A 21,193-nucleotide genomic window follows, 5' to 3' on the forward strand; every position below is an offset into this window, starting at 1 on the left:
TTTTGCAGCTCTCTGATTGGCTAATAGAACGCACCTGTGGGTTTCGCTCACATGGCTTTGTGTCTGTGTCACCACTGAGTCTGATCAGTTGACGGTTTGTCTGCTGCACTTTCACGTGTGGCCCCGTAGAGCATTGGTGTTTACAGTGTAGCAGAGACACCTGGGATGGCAGTGCAGACTGAATTTAACCGTAAGTAAGCTGTTTTCTGTTTATCAGATGTTAGCTCTAGCTCTGAGTTGAGACAGAGTTGAAAGTAATTATCTCTTTACAGCTTTGGAAGTGACAGATTTGAGCGAGCCATGGCGCTTCCTGTTTGAGCAGATAACTGGCTGTTGTGGGAACAGATTAGAGCAGCTTGGTCTACTCATCCATGTCTGTCCCTGACTTTGCCAGGCATTAAAAATAAACAACTACACCTCATAGACTGAGAGCTTTTCTATAAGTTGATGATTTTATATGGAATGGTCCACTGGATTTAATATCTAAAAGGCCAACAGACGTGTATATGCTCTGTCATAATGACATAACACAAATCATTCTTATGTGTCATAAGCTTGTTGCTTATGCTAAGTAGGATTTTAACCTGCTCACTTAATAAGGCCTTTGTCTCCATCTGCTGCTGCTCTGTAGGAATAGTAAGGGAAACTACCAGTAGGTGAGGTTAGTTAGCTGGAATCAAACACTGAGATCTGGAATTCTAGGCATTCCTGCAGGTTGTAGTGCTATGTTTGTAGCTGTAATCCATCCATAGGGAAAGCAAAGTGACTTTAAGTCGGCGTTCTTTAATGTCAGCCATTCGGCAACTAGAGCTCACTCTTACATCCTGTCAAACATTATCTGACTTTCATTCTTGTACACAATGCTGCTACTGCTGCTGTTGCTTAGGAATCCATTCCACTATTTTTCTGTCTAGTAACCGGAACAGTAACATTTGCTGTAAAAAAGAGCAAATTAAAGAGAAAAAAGTTAGATGATGGAAGCTGGGAATTGACATTGGCCAGAGTTGGGGTCGATTATAATTGTAACTGCGTAATGATAATTAATTAATTGATTAATTAATTATGACGTAATTGTAATTTTAAAAACCTGTTGCTGTCATAATCTTAAATAAATTGTAATGGAGTTCAGATATTTGACTTTGTAATTGAAATTGCAATGAAAATTCTATAAAAATGGTGAATTATGAATTAACGCTAAACTGGGGAACCATGTTCCAGTTCTATGTACAGTTCTAGTACACATATGTAGTTAACAATTATTAAAATGTGTTTCATGTCAAGTTTTCCCACATTTTACCTTTTAAAAAATATGTATGTAAATCGAGAGGTATACTGACACACATAAGGCTCAGATGCCCACACCAAAAATATTAAAACCTATATTTTCATTGATTAGGAAGCCTAATAAGGTAAGCAATATATAGGAAATAAATTAGATTTGTTTTTAGTGTATTTTACAGCTGATTTAGGACCCTATGCTAACACATGGCTAACACAAGAAAAAGGTGTACCTATATTAGTTTATTAATTTGAGGCTTAGTAATTGTGATTAATTGTAATTGAACTTTAGTAATTGAGAATGTAATTGTAATTGACTTTCTGAGGATGAAACTTAGTTGTATTTGGAAAAAATGCTGGTCACTGTAATTGTAAGTTAAATGTAATTGAACATGGGTAATTGAAAACATAAATGTATCTGACCCCAACTCTGGCATTGGCTTATTATTTTTCCAGTTCAATGAGAAATGAATCATTCAAACCATCAGCGTTGACACTTGATGCAACAAAAAAAAGAAAATAAATCCCAAATAATGTTATAAATATCTTGTTTTACTACACATTTGTATTTTTTCTATATCTGATTTAACCCAATAGAAAAAACCAAGGCAATTGAAAGATGATGGGACCTCCAGTAACAGATTTTTTACTTTTCCAGTCAATTTATTTTGTTGTGAAATTTGAGTGGTTGCCAGTCAGCAACCGACAAGTTTTTTTCCCTCTAATAGATGAATATATCCTCACAGTGGCAGCATGTAATACTTAGTGTCGATTTTATGATAGACTGAATTTACATATCAAATACTAGAGTTTGTAAGTCCTGATAAAGTTTTTCTAGAGGAGAATGCAGCATCCCAAAATGTAAAACTGCCTTTGCTAAATCTGCCTTCTCTGTAATTGCTATAGGTCAGTGGAACACACTGCCAACAGAGGTTATTGCATGTAGTACATTTAAAGCATTTGCTCATTCAACTAAAAAAGGGCTTTTAGAAAATCAAACTTGCACTCATGATCAATAACTACGTCATGAGGGAGCAGCTGTTCATATGGAGAAAGGATTTGTTGAACATTTTATAATGTTTGAAACTTATTTAAATTAAATGTATGTTAATGATAATGTAAAAATGTATAAATCCATGGTCACATGCTCATTTACATTTAAAATCATCTTTTGTACTGTAACATCAACCTGCCCAGGGACTACAGGTAAAATGAGCATTTTGCTATAACCTGGTACAAATCATCTTTCCTTTCGGTCAATGTTAAATTGTACACTGTCCCTATCTAAATAAAAACCATACCATTAATATGCCAAAGAAAGATGTTAGTTTTTTCATTTCTTTTTTTACCACTAATTCCACCTACTGATTAAATTTGGTTGAAAAGATATAAAAAATGGTGATAAGAATTGTTGGGGTAAAAAAAAGTTCTTGTATATTTCACTAAAATACCTGAGTATACATAATTTCTTATTTAGAATGCACATTTTCAAGCAAACTTTCAGGACAAATGAGATAAAATCTGAAGACTATATAGTCACACATTCCAGGGCTCTCCATGGTCAGGCGCCTGAATACATTAAAGGCCTGATCCAGCCCTACGTCTCCAATAGGAGCCTGAGGTCCTCTTCCCAAAACCTGCTGATGGTCCCCTGCACTCGCTTTAAAACTCGAGGAGATCGATCGTTTAAAGTGGTAGCTCCTCGCCTTTGGAATCAACTTCCACACACTCTGCGCGTGCTGGACTCTGTGGATGTTTTTAAAAATCAACTAAAGACATACTTTTTTAGGGAGGCTTTCTAGCCACACTTTTCGTATCTGTCCAATGTAGGCTTTGTATGCACCCTTTTATTTCTTGCTTTCTACCGACACTGCACTGTACTGGCATATATACTCTGTTACTGTTATTGTTTTAAACTGTAAAATGTGAAGCACTTTGTGACCCTGGTCTGCGAAAAGTGCTATATAAATAAATTTTACTTACTACTTACACACAAAATGCCAAATTATTTTTATCTCCTTGAATCTTTGTTCTTTTTAGTGGAAAAAAAATTTGACTTTTCTTGCCTTAATCTGAAAAACGCCAAAACAATGCTCTGTGACTTAATGATAAACATTGTCTATTTACCACCTTTTTTTTAAGGCAGAGCATACACATTGTAAAAGCTGAGAGATTCTAACAAAAGTGCACTACAGCATGCATTATAAATGCACTGAACTATGTTTATTTTAAGAAGGGATTTAAATATTTGCCATTGCTTGGATTAAGTGCTAGTATTTTCATAGTAACTTTTATTTTGTGGCTGAGTGTTTTTTTTAAGTTGCTATCACATGGTAGCTTTTAGTTTGTTGTTGGGGTGCTTACTTTTAAAGAACCATTCCTCGTGCAGAGAGTCACCAGACACCTGTGCTGTCATTTCCTCCTCTCTGTCCCTGAGCTCCACCTCACTAAGCTCACCTTCCACTCCTCATGTTACTTTGGCGCACTGAGCCTGCCCCTATGTTTTTGTCAACTTGTAAAATGTTGCCTCCACCCAACACCGCCCATTCATCAGTTGGAAATCCTTCAAGGCTCAATGGCTGGACCAGCTGAGCCTCAAAGCTCCCCCTCTGTGAACTTTGCCCCTGAAAAATCTGCTCTCAGGAATGAAAGGCATCCAAGACAGACTGCTGGATTACCTTATTGGCATACCTTATTCATGAAGTCAGAGCTCCCAGAAGGGAGGAACCTAAGGGCTGAGCGAGTGAGCATGTTTGTGTTTCAAAGCAAGGAGACAGAGGGAGGAAGGGAGGTAGAGACCAAACAACACAAGCTTTAGCTACGTGCAGGGGGAGGAGAGCTGAGACAGGACAGACTAAAATGCAAGTGAGCAGTCAAGACAGTGTTGAGTTACCGCAGCTGAGTTTTGTAGGATCAGAGGAAGCAGGGTGGATTTAAGTTTTCCTCTCCTGCCGCGGGCCTCAGGAGAGGCGGTGGCCGGCAGGTCAGTGGGGACTAGAGCAGTAGCATGGGACACAGTGCTAGCAGCGAGACTGTGGCTCAGCAACCAACCCAGCACAGCACGGGTAAGTCTGTAGCCAGGTGTTGTGTGTGTGTGTGTATTCACTTGTAGGAGTTCTATCACTAATGTTCAATAGGATTAGGTAAAAAAACAACGTAACAACGGTGAGGAGAAACACCAAAACCAAACGTGTGGAAGCAGGTGTTTAAAGAGAAACTGGAAGACATCAGGCACAGAGAAGTGTAGAAGAATGCATTCAGATGGAATGTGGTGATTGTGAAATGTGCAAACTACACAAGCCTCCCTCTGTTAGCACACAGGACTTCAGCTCACTGTGGAAGTTTGTCTAAAAAGAGAGGTGGTGGCTGGTGGGGGCACAGAGATCAGCTGACATGGGCTCAGGTCACATTTTACACACTGCAGCGCCCATCAAAGGCAGCCGAGCTATAAAATATTTCACCCGTCTGTGTTTATACACTCGGAAGTAGTCATCTTGGTCAAAAGTACAATTTGATTTTGTTGGATACTATAATAGAGAGGGCACCCACCCTCTGTTCACAAAGCAACATTTGGACCTGCTCTCTTTTCTTACCGTGTTCTAAGTCTGGCTTGTGGGTCAATCATGGCCCAAGTTGGAATTTTACTTTTGCTGATGTCCTCTGTCATAAATGTGTGGTATGTTTGGCCCACTGGACAGAGCAAGTCAAAAATTTCCATTGAGTTAGCCTGTTTGACCTTTATTTGTAGAAGCTGGCTTTTTCTGTACTGAGTTTCATTTAAAAAATCTCCTTAACTCCAGATTAAGTAACACCCACCACATTACACCTTACAAAAATGTCAGTTGTTTACCTGCTGCCTTATTATTAGAATGAAAGAGTTGTGCTTTACAGAGTTTCTGTACATTTAGGTAACTTATATGTTGTGATCTGTTTCTACATATTTTCATTTGATTGATTAAATGAAAAATTAGTTTTAATGGTTTAAAAGTGACTTTGTTTTAAACCTTATCAAGAACCACTCCAGAAAGAGCTGGATGATATGGGCCAATATTCAAATCTTGATTTTTTTTTTTTCAAAACGGTGATACAACTTGAAAAAATAAAGTGAAACAAAGTGAATATGATTGTTGGCTAGATAATTATTAAAGGTCTTGTGGACGATGTTGTTTTGGCTTCAACTTCCGGGTGGATCATCTTAACTATTGGTCCTCCTAATTGTCAATCATTCTGACGATATGTTTATGGAAGGTCGTCGCTCATGTCCGTGCCCAGTGCGCATCGGGTCCTTTGAAAATGGATTTTCACTTACCGGTGGCGAGTCTGACATAGTGGTAAAAATGCAAGGTAAGCTGAACCAGCTGCTTGTATGAGTGATGCCAACTCCAACTTGTAAACAGAGCTGTGCACGAGGAAAATTGGGCTTGTGCTTGCTCTCTCGCACACGCAGGCGTTCCCTCTTGGAAGCAGGTAGTGTCCCGCATGTGCAGTGGCCGTTTCTTTTCTAAACATCAGGAAAATCATCCTCTATACCTTTAAAGTGATGACAGAATTAGTTAGTCACCCACTTGTTATTGAGTATATGGTGTAGTTACAATCACTTGTGTGTAAATAATAGTTTGAATCATGCCTGCTGTGAGGTTAAATGTCTATGTAACTAGTCATTTTGCAACACCATTATCTTCATAAAGCCAATCACCAGAGGACTTGCTCTTGGGTATTACATAGTAGCTCTCTGCTGGATTTATTTTGTATCCAGTGTCTACAGGTTGCCAGGCTTTTGTTTGTTCTCAGGGTTTGAGAAGCTGCTGTTTCTACGATTAGGTCGTTGATTATAATATGAATTTTCAAGTAGGACCTCATTAGTAAAGGCAATTCTGTGTCATTGTTTTGTTTCACTTCTCCCCAGGAATGTCTTTCATCTCAACTCAGTCCATTCTTCTGAAAGTACTGACCACCACACAGGGTTACACATCACATTTAGCTTTTGCAACATCAAAGCTTCATGGTCAAACGTGGTCTAACTGCCCCTCATATGGCCACTGGTGCCCAGGTGCTGGGTGTCATGAATAACTGCATGTGGTGATCTGATTATAGTTCACTGACTCCTGCAAGGTCACATTTCATGCATGGGATTTCACACATGCATCACTGGCCTCACTTTACACCAATTGTGGGATACACACTGGTCAAATTTTACTTGAATGTTTGGAATATTTTGGGTCATTTCTTTAATCCCTCAAGCCAAGTATGGCATGCCATTAAGCATTTATAGCAGAGGTGCAAATTATTTAAATTATATTTGAGTTTAATTCAAAATTAAAACAACATTTTTATGAAATAAACAGCTGAAGTTAGATTCTCGTACACAACACAACACCGCAACGTATGCAGAGATGTGTAATGGTCAATATCTATACATGACTCACAATTTTCTTGTAGTATAAATATATAATACCTTAGATTTAATTTTTGCTAATGTATTTACTGATTTGTGAACTTTTATTTTGTTAAACCTTTATGAGTCATTTTGTTGAATACACTTTGCTGGTACCATGTTGGACCTCTTTTGTCCTCAGAAAGACTATGCTATGCTTCAAGTTCTCAGCTACACACCCTTGATCTGAATGCCCTGTTTCACCACATATCAAAAGACACATTTTATTTAGATTGGATAAATCTAATTTTCAAATTCTAAAACACAAGATAATCAGAGCTTTGTAATATACGGACTGGTGACCTGTCCTTGGTTTATCATGTCTATTACTCTCATTTTGTTTTCTATTCGTTTTATATGTCATAAGGAGAAGGCTTATCCTTTCTACATCAGACCATTCAAGTTTTGGTCACTTTGTATCTTTATTACAAATTACATGTGTGCGTGTGTGTGTTGTTTTTTTTTTTTTTGCAACAACACATCATCAGTAGGGTAAAACTAACCTGTCTCACGACGGTCTTGTGTGTGTGTGTGCGTGTGCGCGTGCGTGTGCGTGTGCGCGTGTGTTGGGGGATTACTTTTTCAGTCTTACTAGATCTCTGATGTGAAAATGCATTTATTTAATGGTAATTTGTCACTGTGGTTAGATTACTCTCAGACTGATCCATTAAGCATGAGAGTAGTAGTTAGAGTGATTTATTGAGATGCCCGCCATAGTTACAAATCTGAATAAAGTGCACTTAAAATGCTGTCTCTCAAATGTTTATCAGTAAAATTATCTGTAGTTTACGCTCCGTTTAAACTGATGTTGAAAAAACATGGAGTCCTTCTTTTCTTCCGTGACTTTTCACATTTTTTACATTGTAACGGCCTAAGCAGTTTTTACAACTTCCAACAAAAAGATTCTGGCCCCTAATGAAAAGAGGGATCAGCTGTTCAGAACACGCCGTTTCCAATTGTACTTCTGGGTATGCAAATGAGCTTTGTCTGGCCACGCCCTGCTCTGAGAGACAAGGTAGTTTTTGTTAGCGGTACCAAGTCAGCATTCACACATCTTATGTTGAATGTCTCCTGATATAGTTTAGTCTTGTGTGTTGATGGACACAACTTTAGCAGCAGTAACAAAGTAGCGTTAGCTTCCATGCTAACGTTTCATGGACATTTCAACAGCAAGCAGCTCACACGCTAGTTTGGTTAATGCAGTAAAAAAACAAAACAAATATGGACTTGCATCTTCCACGTTTGTGCTTGAGTCATGAAGTGTTGGTACCATATCATGCTTCATCCGGAGTTTTTAAGCTAAGCTAGCTTTGTATGGGCCTAGCAGTCCTTCATGAAATCCCGGGCACACACTTACAAACATTTGTCATTTGTTAAACAACCAAGTTAAAATCCAGCCACTGGATCCTGAGAGGTTCAGCTGAGGGAAACAAAACCAAATTTGTTGCTCAATGCCGCCAACAACAATGTCCTGCCAGTGCCATGTCTGTTTACCCGCAAAGTAGTATGGTTGGAGGTCACCTCCTTGTGGCAGAGCAAACTTAAACTCGTCTTTAACTTTTGAGATTGTACTTGTTTTGTTTTGCTGTAACAATCAGTATCAACTTCACTAGCAAGTTCTTAAGCTTGTAACTCAGATCACAACTTGCATACAAACCTTTGATATTTATTTGCAACAAACTTACAAATCTTGTTATTCCATTGACATTGTACAATTATCTACATACGCCTGCTCCTCCTCCTTGCTCTGTCGGTAAATGGGGCATTTAAAAAAACCGAATTATGTTTATGCATCCGGAGTAGAGTTGTCACGATACCAAAATGAGTAACCACGATACTATACCAGACAAAGTATCACGGTTCTGGGTAATATCGCGGTACTGAAGCCTTTTATTATTATTATTATTATTATTATTATTATTATTTATTTATTTTTTTTTATTTTTATTTTTTTATGAACTGCAATGTATTTGTACAAGTTAGAAATACCTATGAAATACTTATAGTGTTGTTTGGTGCATGATAAGAGTACATGAACAAAATCACATAAGCAATAAAAAACTAGTAAATTAAGTTAGAATTTATATGGTTAAAATTTGAAAAATAATCAGAATCAGAATCAACTTTATTGACCAAGTAATGTATGTTATACACACGAGGAATTTCACTTGGTGAACTGTGCTCTCTTTAATAGTGTAAACACTAAATAATAACAATCAACTAGAGAAAAAAAAAGAAATATAAACAGTAGTTAGACTAATGTGTGCAAAACTAAATAAAATAACAATAACAAGATAAGATAATAATAATAATAATAATAATATAAAATATAATAAGATAATAGTACAGTAGTGCAGGTGAACATTTAAATTAAATAGAATGTACACGAACATTCTCAGTGACAGATTGATCCAGGGTTGTTATGTTTAGTTCCAGGGTTATTTCACAGAACCAGGTCTGACACTCTGACTGTTTAGTGTTGATCAGAGTGACAGCCTGGGGGAAGAAACTGATTTTATGGCGGGTTGTTTTGGCGTACAGTGATCTGTAGCGTCTGCCGGAGGGGAGGAGTTTAAACAGATTGTGTGCAGGGTGTGAGGGGTCTGCAGTGATGCTACCTGCCAGTTTCCTGACCCTGGACAGGTATATGTCTTGGATGGAGGGCAGATCGACACCAATGATCTTTTCTGCAGTCCTGATTATCCGTTGTAGTCTGTGTCTGTCTAGTTTGGTTGCAGATCAAAACCAGACAGTGATGGAGGTGCACAGAACAGACTGAATGATGGAGGTGTAGAACATTATCAGCAGCTCCTGAGGCAGGTTGAACTTCCTCAGCTCACGCAGGAAGTACATCCTCTGCTGTGCCTTTTTTCTGGTTGTGTCTATGTGGGAGGTCTACTTCAGGTCCTGTGAGATTGTGAATCCCAGAAACCTGAAAGAGTCCATGGTAGCTACTTTGCTATTCAGAATGGTAAGGGGGGGAGTGGGGGGATTTCTCCTGAAGTCCACTGTTCTCTCCACAGTCTTGAGCGGGTTCAGTTCCAGATGGTTCTGAATGCACCAGAAAGCCAGCTATTCCTCCTCCTGTCTGAAGGCAGACTCGTCCCCATCCCGGATGAGACCGTTGACGGTGGTGTCATCTGCAAACTTCAGGAGTTTCATAGAGGGGTCCCCTGAGGTGCAGTCATTAGTGTAGAGGGAGAATAGAAGTTGGGAGAGAACACTTCCAGTGCTGAGTGACGTGGTGCTGGAAGTGATGCTTCCCAGCCTTACTTTTTTCCTTGCCGCCATGATGAATTCATGTTGGGTGTGGGATACATATGTATGTGTATATACGTATATATGCATATGTGTGTATCCATAAAATGAAGAGTCCGTCCTTAAGACTGCTCTACTGTAAAGTGCCTTGAGATACCATTGGTTATGATTTGGCGCTATACAAATAAAGATTGATTGATTGATACTTGCTGCTTCCTGTCAGTCAGGAAGTTGGTGATCCACTGACAGGTGGAGGCCGGCACTGTGAGCTGTTGGCGTTTCTGGTCAAGGATGTCCGGGATGATGGTGTTGAATGCAGAGATGAAATCCACAAACAGGATCCTAGCGTAGGTCCCTGGGGAGTCGAGGTGATGCAGGATGTAGTTCAGTCCCATGTTGACTGCATCATTCAGTTTCCTTTGCACATCAATTTACATTTAATTAATATAAATAATCAACTTAGGATAGCAAATCCACTGTCTTCAAAAAAAAACTATTTGACAATAATGCTTCTTCTCCAACATAATAAACCATAGAGGATAAAATACAATAAACAGGAACTGATTCCCTGAGAAAACTATATTTGTATGCATTTTCTGGGTGATGTCACTGGTGTTTTATGAGATTGGATTTGATCCCACCTTGGTATGTATATAATTTGTGAATATTGTTTGTACGTTGTAAATATCTCTGTAAATTAAAAAATAAAATTGAATAAAAAAAAAAAAGATCGCTCTGAGTCCGTGCGGGAAAAGTGTTCCCTCCTTTGGCTCCTATAGCTTGGAGACAGCGCCTGCAGAGTGGATCTCCTATTGGTTTACCATCTCTGCTTCGTTTAAAATTAAAATAGTTCCAAATGGGATTGTTGGAGTTTGGGTTTTTGAGCAAAATTAGTGATGCCACTGATAACGACCACGCTGCCCCGGCAGACTCGCCGCTCGGGCCCGGTGCTTCTGCCATATGTTGTCTTGTGTTTGTGACTGTAAGTCGTGCACACGTCCAGGCTTGACAGAACTTTAGCTTGTTGGTTTTGAAGCGCATTTCTGTCGAAGCGAAGCTGTCTTCAGTTCTTTCATGCCGGTGTAGTAAACATGAACAGCCAATCAGCTAACAAACGTGCGGACCCAGCGTGCGGAAACAGCCTCATCTTCATATCTCCGTACCTCACCAGTAACAGGCAAACAGCCAATCATTCAGCAGCTGTAGAGTTTGGTTTCCATGTTAGTATGTTTTCAAGTGAGGAGCATGCAGTGAGCTTAGACTGTGCAATGAGAAGCCGGGAGGAGAGTAGAGGCAGCCGCTATGTACCAGAAACTGGCACCGGTAGTTCCATAGTGTAGAATTTCTGGTATAGTAGGAACCATTTCAATTTGGTATCTTGGGTATCGTGCAACTATAATCCAGAGTAGAGTCTGCTTCTTAGATCCATGCCAGGGTCCAGTTGCATGTCAGGGGGAAATGAGCCCTGGCACAGTTAAAGTCCCCCCCCCCAAAAACACTTTCTTTTAAGTTATTGATAAGAACATGATTATATATTTATTACTTTTGTTATGCATATTCTGTGCCAATCTACACCTATAAGCATGCATTGGCTTCATAAAACACATTTTCACACGCGTTGCCAGACAGCAAAGGCGGCCATTTCCAACTTAACCAGAAGGCTGTAGTGATGTACACGCTGCACTATGTCATTTGTAATGGGCTGATGCATACTGTTGGCAAGCAATGGGAGTTCATTAGTTGCACATTATTCTGTGTTGTGGATGAGGTTTTTTTAAAACAAAAGTAATTATGGAGGATGCGTCTTTCCAGGATGTTTAACTATTCATGTTAAGAATATGGATGTGGGAAGTCTGATATGGCGATGGAGCGATTGCTCCAGCGATTTCTAAACAATCCCGTGCATGAGCGGGCTGTTAAATCCATCAGTGTGTGGTGTGGCTGTGCCGAATCTAATATGTCAAGGCACTGCAGCATGTTAAGGCACCTTGTACATGTGAAACTATACACAGTGTTTGCCTCAGAGTGATTCACTGAATGTGTCAGGATATCAACAAGTACCTTGAGAACTGTGAGAATAAGCCACAGGGCTCTACACTTTCAAAGTTGACTTGTTATGTAGGGCCTCCAACCTACCTGCCACAGGGCAAGTTGAGATTTTGTTCGGCAAAGTGAACCATATATCACTAATGAATATGCATAACAATCTGTGTAGGTTATTGCCCGCTCAGTTTCAATTCCAAAATGACAATTCTTGCTGCCCTGTCAATGCTGAAAACCTAGAGGAGACACTGAAAACTAAAATACCTTTTTTGCAGTCGATTAGAAGACTTTATTTGTGTTTGTTACGTTTTTACCACTGTATGTTTGAAGATCGACCCCCTTTGGTCTATACTTTGCTGCAGGACTTCTTTGATCTCAGTAATTGAGAAAATGTTGGGTTTCACTAACATTTCAATAGATTTCAACTGTTATATTAGTAGAACCAGTGAGTGTGACATGGTTGTATATTAATCACTACTCTGGCAAAAATCACATTCATTCATAGTGACTTTAGGAAAAAAGTTGTCCTTTTATGAGTGCGTCTGGCAGGAAGTGTGTAGATCCTCAACTGTCCTGCTTTGGCTGTTTGTTCATGATGTGAAATGGTGATTATAGAATGTAGAACAACGATTCAGTCTTACTCCTCACCATTATTTTTTAGTTTTGGATTGATTTCGTTTGACAGTTCAACTTCAGATTATGTTGATTTTATCAATCAGACATATACATTTATCCTCTGGTATTCTTACAGAAGATGAGGTGGACCTACAGCAAAGCACAGCAGGCGGTGAAGAGGGTAGTTCCTCACCTCCGACTAAACGGAAAGGAAAGTTCTCCAAAATGGGACTTATTTTCAAGCCTTGGAAGTGGAGGAAGAAGAAGACCAGTGAGAAGTTTACTGAGACATCTATAGGTAAACCCAATGCAGCTTTTTCTGCTCTTGTCTTTTGGCATTCAATTTAGCTGTTGTTTCTCTCCTATTTTACAGCCTTGGAAAGGAAAATTTCAGTCAGAAAAAGCCGCCAAGAGTTAATCGCCAGAGGAGTTCTAAAAGACATTCCAGACACTGGTGAGTTCTCTACTTTCTGTTCTTATTTCTGCAGGTCGCCATTCAGCCACAGTTTGTTGATCATGAATAATTGCTTACCAACAGAAAACAATGACATAAACCACTCCAAAGCTCAACCAGTAAAAAATGGTCACCCGGTGCCAATGGATGTGGACAAGGTCTCTGAAGGCGGAGTGCGAGTGTCTCGTGGGGAGTCTGACTTCAAAGGGAATGCCCTCAAGCCACCCTCATTAGATGAGCGTCGTAGCAGGGTACCATCCGACTCTTCTCTTAACCGGGAACCCTTAGACGTGGACTCTCATGCACGACTCGCTTTGGATGTTGACAGGCGAAGTCGTATCCCATCAGACATTGATAAAAGAGGGTCTTTACCTCGAGGGCCTCCACAAGACGACCGGTACCGCAGAGAAGAGAAGAAGGATGTGAGAGACGACAGAGAACATAGAGGTAGAAAGGACAGGGAAGAACCAGAAAGAAGGGATTGGCGAGAGGAAAGGGAAAGAGATGGGGGCATGGATCGCAGGGACGACAGAGAACGGCGAGAATGGAGAGATGACAGAGATAAGAAAGATAACAGACCAGAAAGAGAAAATAAGGACTGGAGGGATCGCGACAACAGGGAGAAAAGAGATCTTGAAGAGAACACGAGAAGAGATCGCAAAGAGAGAGATATGAGAGATCGCGATGAGAGGGAGAGGAAAGATCGTGATGAGAGAGAGAGGAGGGATCGAGACGAGAGAGAAAGAAGAGATAGAGATGAGAGAGAGAGGAGAGATCGCGACGAGAGGGAGAGGAGAGATCGCGACGAGAGGGAGAAAAGAGATCGAGATGAGAAGGAAAGGAGAGATCGCGATGAGAAGGAGAGAATTGATCGCGAAGAGAAGGAAAGAAGAGATGGGGAAGAGAAAGAAAAGAGAGACCGAGAAGAGAGGGAAAGGAGAGATCGTGAAGAGAGGGAGAGAAGAGATCGGGAAGAAAGAGAGATGAAAATTCACGAAGAACGAGAGATGAAAGATCAGGAAGAGAAGGAGAGGAGAGATCGCGAAGATAGGGATCAGAGAGAAAATAGAGACAGATTTGAAGATAAAGACAAAAGAGATGATAGAGAGTGGCGGGTTGAAAGAGAAAGAAGAGAGTCTCGAGACGACAGAATAAGAGAAGAAAGGGAGAGGAAAGATGCTAGAGAGGAAAAAGACAGGAAGGATGACAGAGACCGGGAAAAGTGGGAAGAATGGACCAAGAGAAACGACAGGGATCGTCGTGATGAAGGGGAGAAACGCTCTGGGACTCAGCAGTTCATGGATGAATTGCGCTCTGTGGTCAGGCCTCACTCCGAGATGGATCTTCGACCTCTTCTACAGAAGAGTTCCTCAGAGGATAACAAAAAGACTCGGCCAGCCTCAGAGTCTGAAAGAAGTAGTACGTTACCCAGATATGCCACCCCTACCGAGATGCCATACAGAGAACGATCAGGTATTTGCTGGCTCCACCTTTGTGTTATTTATCAGTGTGTGGAATCACCTCTATTGTTCCTTTAGAAGTCAGCATAAATTAGTATCAGTGCTGCATTTCACACTGAATGTTGAATAAAATGAAATTTCCTTGTAGCTTCCTCTAAACATTAGGACAGTGACTTCACTGAACTACTACGTTGCTACACTTTGGGCCTGTGGATTCAGCTCGTCAAAAGTCACTTTGTAATAGTGATACCTCATTTGGTTTTGGAGTGCAGTTCAGAACCTTTTGGAAGGAGGCCTGCATGATATCAAACTTTAGATCTGATCCTTCATGGTCTTTGTCATATCGGCTTGTAGAATTGCTTGTGAAATTGCTATTAATAGGAGTCTTTTATTTACCTGCAGACAGTTTACTCTGAAAGCATACAGTGTGTTATTTAATTTACTTCAATTCAACTTTATTTATATAGCGCAAATTACAACAATCATCTCAAAGTGCTATCAAAATATGAAATTCTTAAGAGAAAAAGAAAAACCCAACAAATTGTGTTAATGATGCTAGGTGCTGGGTATTGGAACATAAAATCTAACACTAGTTATGAAGCTGAAACTGTAAAACCTGAAACATAGCTGTGAACCAAAGCAGTGCTCCCCAGCCTTTTGTGCCACAAACAGGGTTGGCTCCTGTCCAATAAAATATATAAAATGCCAAATAAAGAAGGAACAAGGGACGCTATTATTTTTTCCGCATTTCAAACAATCTCACAACAACTGTCTAACACTAAATAATGAACAAAAAAAGAGGAAATATTCAGGCCCCCAAATTTGTTTTGGCGAGATACGTAGGATCCAGTGTTGCCAAATCCTCAGTGAGGAAAGTAGCAATTTAAAGTTGCTAAGTGACATCTTTGCCTTATTAGCACACTTGATTGTAGATGCCATCAGAGAGAGGAATAATGCTGTGGGAGAGGTAAAAAATGAGTTTGAAACCCTTTAAACATAAGAACTACAAATTAATTTTCTTTTGTTGACTATTGGTTTGTTTTCTTTAAGTTTATTTAAATTTTGTTTCAAATTTGATCAAAAGACTTTCTTGAAGGGTTGTGACTTTTACATACAAGCCAAATCTGTTGACCAGCTTTTCATGAACGATGGGAACCAAGTCGCGGTTCTTTTTTTTTAAATTTCAATTTTACACAGATGCTCATTATAAGACAGGGAACAGTCATGATGCATGCGCAACATTTCTCTAAAACATCAGAAAACTTTCTACTAACAATAGTCGCGTTTGAGAAAAAAAAGTTGCCTGGAGGATTTGGAAAGTTGCCAGATTTAGTGGGAAAGTCGTCAAGTTGGCATCACTATTAGGACCGTTCGCTCTGATCCTCTGTATGTCTGCACTGGCTGCCAACATGTCATTCTGTCACAGTTGCCTAGCGACAAACGTCACACAGCAGTGCCGCTCAAAACACCCGTGACCCTTTTTAATATTTTTAGAAGGTGGCCAGCCTAACCACAGACCACTTTTACCACAAACTGAAGGGAGGGTCTGAGCCAAGAGCAAAGGAACACACGCTACCATACACATTCTCCTTCATACCAAACCTTTCTGTCTGTAGACGGGTGGGGGTTAGTGGACATGGGAGGTGGTGTGTGCTCCTCACCTCCTCAATGCACCTGCCAAGTGTCGGAGGGAAATGCACTTCCATATCGGTTATATTTTATACATGTACCGGGGGGTTGGCAATTGCAGGGCTTGCTGTAAAATGGTCCATGGACCAGTACTCATCCAGTCCAGTCAATCTTTTTATTAAATCTTTTTTTTATAATTAGCCAAAATTTCAGGAAAACACTAATAAAAACATTAAAATATTAGTTCCTGCAGACACACAATAGTGAAATCCCACAATTCTATGGCTGCAACGCATTAACTACAGTAGTTCTCAGTAATAACGTGCAAGTGTTGCACGAAAAGGGACAACATGAAACTAGTATGGAAAGAAGGATGAAGTCCACTGAGTTTTAATTTGAAAGAAATTGAGAGGAACACAGTGGACCAAGAGAGAAGTCTGATAGAGGAACAGGAAAGGTTTGGCTTCTAGATTAGTGATGCGGTTCATTATCTTTCGTGTAGAAACCATTTGTCCATTATACTTTTTTGAGGAATCTAAAAGTAAACCAACAATGGGTGATGTGCTGTCCATTTGTTTGTGTCTATGAATTAATATTTATTTGTGCTCCTATATACTTTACTTTAAAACTAGTCAATGTAGAGCTATGTCTATATACCACACAGAGAGCTGAGACCTGTGCTCTCTGTGCTAATGAGGTTCCCCTCAAGTTTCCCTTCCCTCTGTTTGTGTTTTACCACTGCTTTCCAGCATGTAGCATTAGAAGCCTTGTTGTGACTTTTCCCCTTTGTTTGTGTCTGTGTACCCAATCTGTAGAGTCCGCCGGCATCCGTTTTGTCCCTAACCCTCGTTCAACTCAAGACTCGCAGCCGGATCCACCCCCACCCCACCAAAAGCAAGCTTTGCTCCCTCCAAAATTCCTCATGAGTTCTTCTGACAGAATTCCACCCTCCTCCTCCTCCTCTTCCTCTGCTTCCTCGTCCTCTTCCTCCTCATCCTCCTCTGCTGTCCCACCCATCGCCAAGCCACCAAGGACAGTTTCCTTGATCGTAGATGACCAGTCTCGAACGTCCCTGTTGGGTGACTCTGACCATCCTCCTCCCGTCCCTCCCCATGCCAAGCAGCCCCCTGTTCCTCCACCTAAACCCATCAACCGAAATAGCAGTCCAGCAATGTTTGGTAAGTTGAACCAAAGTAGGTATGCCACAACAGCAGAATCATTCTTTCTATGACTGCTGATGATTAATGTGTTGCATATCAATTATAATTATAAACGACTTCTTTTTTGAAGAATATCCTCGGCATTTGATTTACTTGATTTCAACTTTACTCATTTTAATGTCAGATACAACCAGTTGTCTCAACGCACTCATCTTAAAATGTAAGTTATTTTTTAATGAGAAAACCCTTTCCACATAAGCAAGCGTCATTGTTGATGGAGAGGAAACACTCCCATTTAATTGGAAGACACCTTGAGCAGAACAAGAGTTGGCAGCCGTCTGCAGGACTGGTTAAGGTTAGTGGACAGGAACAGGAGAACAGAACAGGATAGTGGAGAAAAAATACATGAGTTCTATGAGGTCAAACCACGAAGCACAGCATAGACTGCAGAGAGAAAACATGTTGCAGCATCAACATTTAATTAGTTTGAATCCCTATTTCATCTATTATGGTCTGCCATATAATGAAAATATTCAAGGAATAATCTAAAGTGGATCTAAACAATGAGATGGAGAATTTCCTTTGGGGTTCTGGTTAGGGTATCAGTGTTGGGCCTAAGAAGTGGTCAATGTGATCACATCCCATCGAGATGTGGTCCCGTATCCTCACACCCACCCCAGACATATCAGGAGTGGGGAGGAATGAAATAACTCAGCTGCTTCTAATTATACTCTTTTTCAAATAAGTATGTTTGGCATTGGCACTACAGTGACTTCAATTTGTTTTTGAGGTAGCACATTCATGTTAATAAAATCCTACTTTAAGAACTACTTTTGAACCTCCAGTTTTCCATAGTTTGGATAGGTATTATAGCCTAACCAAGATAAAATGTTACTGCTTATATCAGACCTAGGTGATTTGGACCACAATTTACGTGGCCCTTTTAAGACAGTCGCAGGAGAGACCACATGAGAGGTGTGTAAACAAGCTCTGTAGCTTGAGGCACAACTTCAAACACAGCAAGTTTGTGCATTTCCTCAAACGTCTGTCATGCTTTCAAAACTCATGACTGAGGGACTTTTACAGAGGACAACTTGACATCTGCTTTGTGCCTCTGACAGGCAGCAAGTATCACAGAGAAAGTAAGAGCAGCTCATCACACTGCATGTTTTCTAATCTGCACTGGGAGTGATTGAGCTCTGATTGGATCATTGTTGTGTCCATAATGCTGGCATGAAGCAGACTTGCAATTGGTGTGACTTGGCAGAGAAAAAAAACTTTGGATGCATCTGTGCATGAGCGCACAGATATATAGCACAGACTCAGCACTGCAGGGGATAGAATACGCACTACAGTCGGTTCTACGATTTTCGTGCTTTGGCATATAGTCGACACATTCTAATTCTTTACGATCTAAGATCACCAAATCGCACGCCCCTACTAACAGGTCTTCAAGATATACTGGAGCTTGATCATTATGAGCTTTGTATGCCAACAGAAGAACTTTAAATACTATTCTAGATTTTACAGGAAGCCAATGATGAGAGGCCAATACTGGACAAATGCAGTCTCCTGCTTGTACCTGTTAGTATTCTAGATCAACTGCAGGCTTTTTAATGAGTTACTGGGACTGGAAGTTAAAGGATAAGTTGGTAACAAAAATACCTACCGTGGCTTTTTCTCTGTGTTATTGGGTGCCAGAGTCATGCCATCCAAAGATACTTCTTGACCTGATAATTTGTCTCTCGGGTGTTTCGGGGGAAATAAAATCATTTATTTTTCATCCTGGTTCAGAAGGAGAGAGTTGAAGCTCAATTGGTAATAGATTATTGTGATAGTGGTCCTGACAGTTGTGAGATTATCAGTCCCACCAGGATTTTGCGGGCATTTTTTGATTGTTGAGGGCTGAAATGCCTGAGTTCACAGGCCTTTTTTCTGAAAGTTGTGGTAAAAAGTTGTGGGTTTTTTTTTCAGCCCTAAAACATACTTTACTCACAATGAAGTTAATTGTTTCTACCAATTATAAATACATTTTGACCAGACATGTTCAAGAAAAAATATGCTTTATTGTTGGGAAGCAAACACCAACACAATTTTGCAAAACATGCAAAATGATCATCAGAAGTGCAAGTCAGTAAACAATAATGAACTAAGGAATCTTAAAGTGCATAACATGAACCTGTCATGATGACTTATTTCTTTAGGCATAACAAAAAAATACAAAGCATTAACGAACATACTGTATGTAATGATATTATGTACTTCCTGTTTGTTCTCCCACATGGGCTTGTGCACTGGCTTGCATTCTCTTGACGTGCTTTGCAGAAGCAAAATGTTTGTCCATAGAAGACTTCCACTTTTGCTCGATTAGAACATTACATTTTGAACAAAAAAAGTTTACCTCCACTCTTATGAAGCAACGTTGGGTACTATTTTGCACGGCCCTTAGCCGATATTTTTGTTGGCAAATGTGAGGTGTTTCTATCTCACATAACTCCATTGAATGTTTTCTCCCAGCACTGGTTGAAAACAGGATGTGACGTTGGCATTTCTTCTTCGTAGATTACTTGTAATCAGCAGAAAGCGTAGACATAATATACAAAGACGCTCAGCTCTAGTGGGCGGCAGCAGTCGATGCGGCGTCTACATATACATGTCTATGGCGCAAAGCCCATAGTACATCCTCCGCTACTTCCGTAGCAACTACAAGCACTAAAATGCCAAAAATAACAATAAGCGGCCGCATATTCATGTTTTTTTTTTTTTCAGGGAAAGTTGCGTTCCTTTGGAAAAATTGCATTGCCACACTGATTACATTTAATTCATGAGTACCGTATTTTTCAGACTATAAGGCGCACTTAAAATCCTTTAATTTTCTCAAAAATCGACAGTGCGCCTTATCAGGTGTGCCTTATGTATGAAATTAATATGTCAAAATGTTTTAGTACAACTTTGGTAAACTATGAAGCTGCACCACTTGATGGATTCTTAGCGCTTCAGGGCTACCGTAGTCAGACGGCTCGTTAGTGATATGTACCAGTACTGTGCTTCAACATACTGAACTGAAAAAGTGAGTGTAATGTTCTATATTTTATGTGTTAAACCTGAACAATGTTGAGAATTATTGTTAATGAGTTGATTAAAGTTTGACTTATGACTATTTTGTTTTGCTTAATGAGCCTTAATAATAATAATAATAATAACAAACCGGTGCGCCTTATAGTCCGATGCGCCTTATGTATGAAAATAGACCCAGTCGGACCCATTCATTGATAGTGAGCCTTATTGTCCGAAAAATACGGTATGTAATGTTTTACACTTTACAGTAGCCTCACAAACATAATTAGTAATATATTTTATGTTTTTTAATGGAATGCTGCTTTGTGGCTTGTTACTGATGGCTAAACAAGAAGAATTTACCCAGCACTCGATGATTTTCCTGCAGCCAACAAGTTCTAGCTTCATTTTGTTTTTCTCACAGTGACCCAACGCCAGTGACAATAGAGGCAGGAGCCAATGCGGTCTGTTTTGGGGTCACGCTGCCAATTATCACTGAATGTGTGGCCATCATTGTTGTACTCGTAGCCTTTCAACAAGACCAATTAAAAACAGGAAATAAAACGGTTCACAGACAGAGTTCATCCCTGATTCATGCAGACGTTTAAATAACAATTGATCTGTGCCTACAGAATGAAATTAAGTTAAATGGAAAGTTTTGTGCATGAACCTTTTTAAATAGATTTTGATGCAAGCAGAGCAGCCCAGAATCAATGAATATGCACAAAACACTTCTTCTTGCAGTTTAATTTCAGCACCAGCATACTGAGATTTTCTACTCTTTGTTGTTTGCATGTTCAAGGTC

The 21,193-nt window shown here is 39.9% G+C and overlaps 1 protein-coding gene across 6 annotated transcripts in view; it reads left to right on the forward strand.

Moving 5' to 3' along the window:
• The window catches only part of phactr4a (phosphatase and actin regulator 4a), a 66,513-nt gene that overhangs the window by 18,813 nt on the left and 26,507 nt on the right, over positions 1 to 21,193 (forward strand). For 2 of the 6 annotated variants that reach the window (XM_028460873.1, XM_028460876.1), the window contains exons 3-6: positions 12,765 to 12,926; positions 13,002 to 13,082; positions 13,167 to 14,555; positions 16,987 to 17,349. In XM_028460873.1, coding sequence (XP_028316674.1) covers positions 12,765 to 12,926; positions 13,002 to 13,082; positions 13,167 to 14,555; positions 16,987 to 17,349 — 1,995 coding nt within the window. Of the gene's footprint in view, positions 1 to 61; positions 191 to 4,017; positions 4,344 to 12,764; positions 12,927 to 13,001; positions 13,083 to 13,166; positions 14,556 to 16,986; positions 17,350 to 18,452; positions 18,474 to 21,193 lie in introns of those variants that run through there. The other 4 variants (XM_028460874.1, XM_028460872.1, XM_028460871.1 and 1 more) reach the window with 4 other exon arrangements.

The sequence above is a fragment of the Gouania willdenowi genome, chromosome 11 (assembly GCF_900634775.1).
Source record: "Gouania willdenowi chromosome 11, fGouWil2.1, whole genome shotgun sequence".
In the NCBI taxonomy this organism is placed as follows: domain Eukaryota; kingdom Metazoa; phylum Chordata; class Actinopteri; order Blenniiformes; family Gobiesocidae; genus Gouania; species Gouania willdenowi.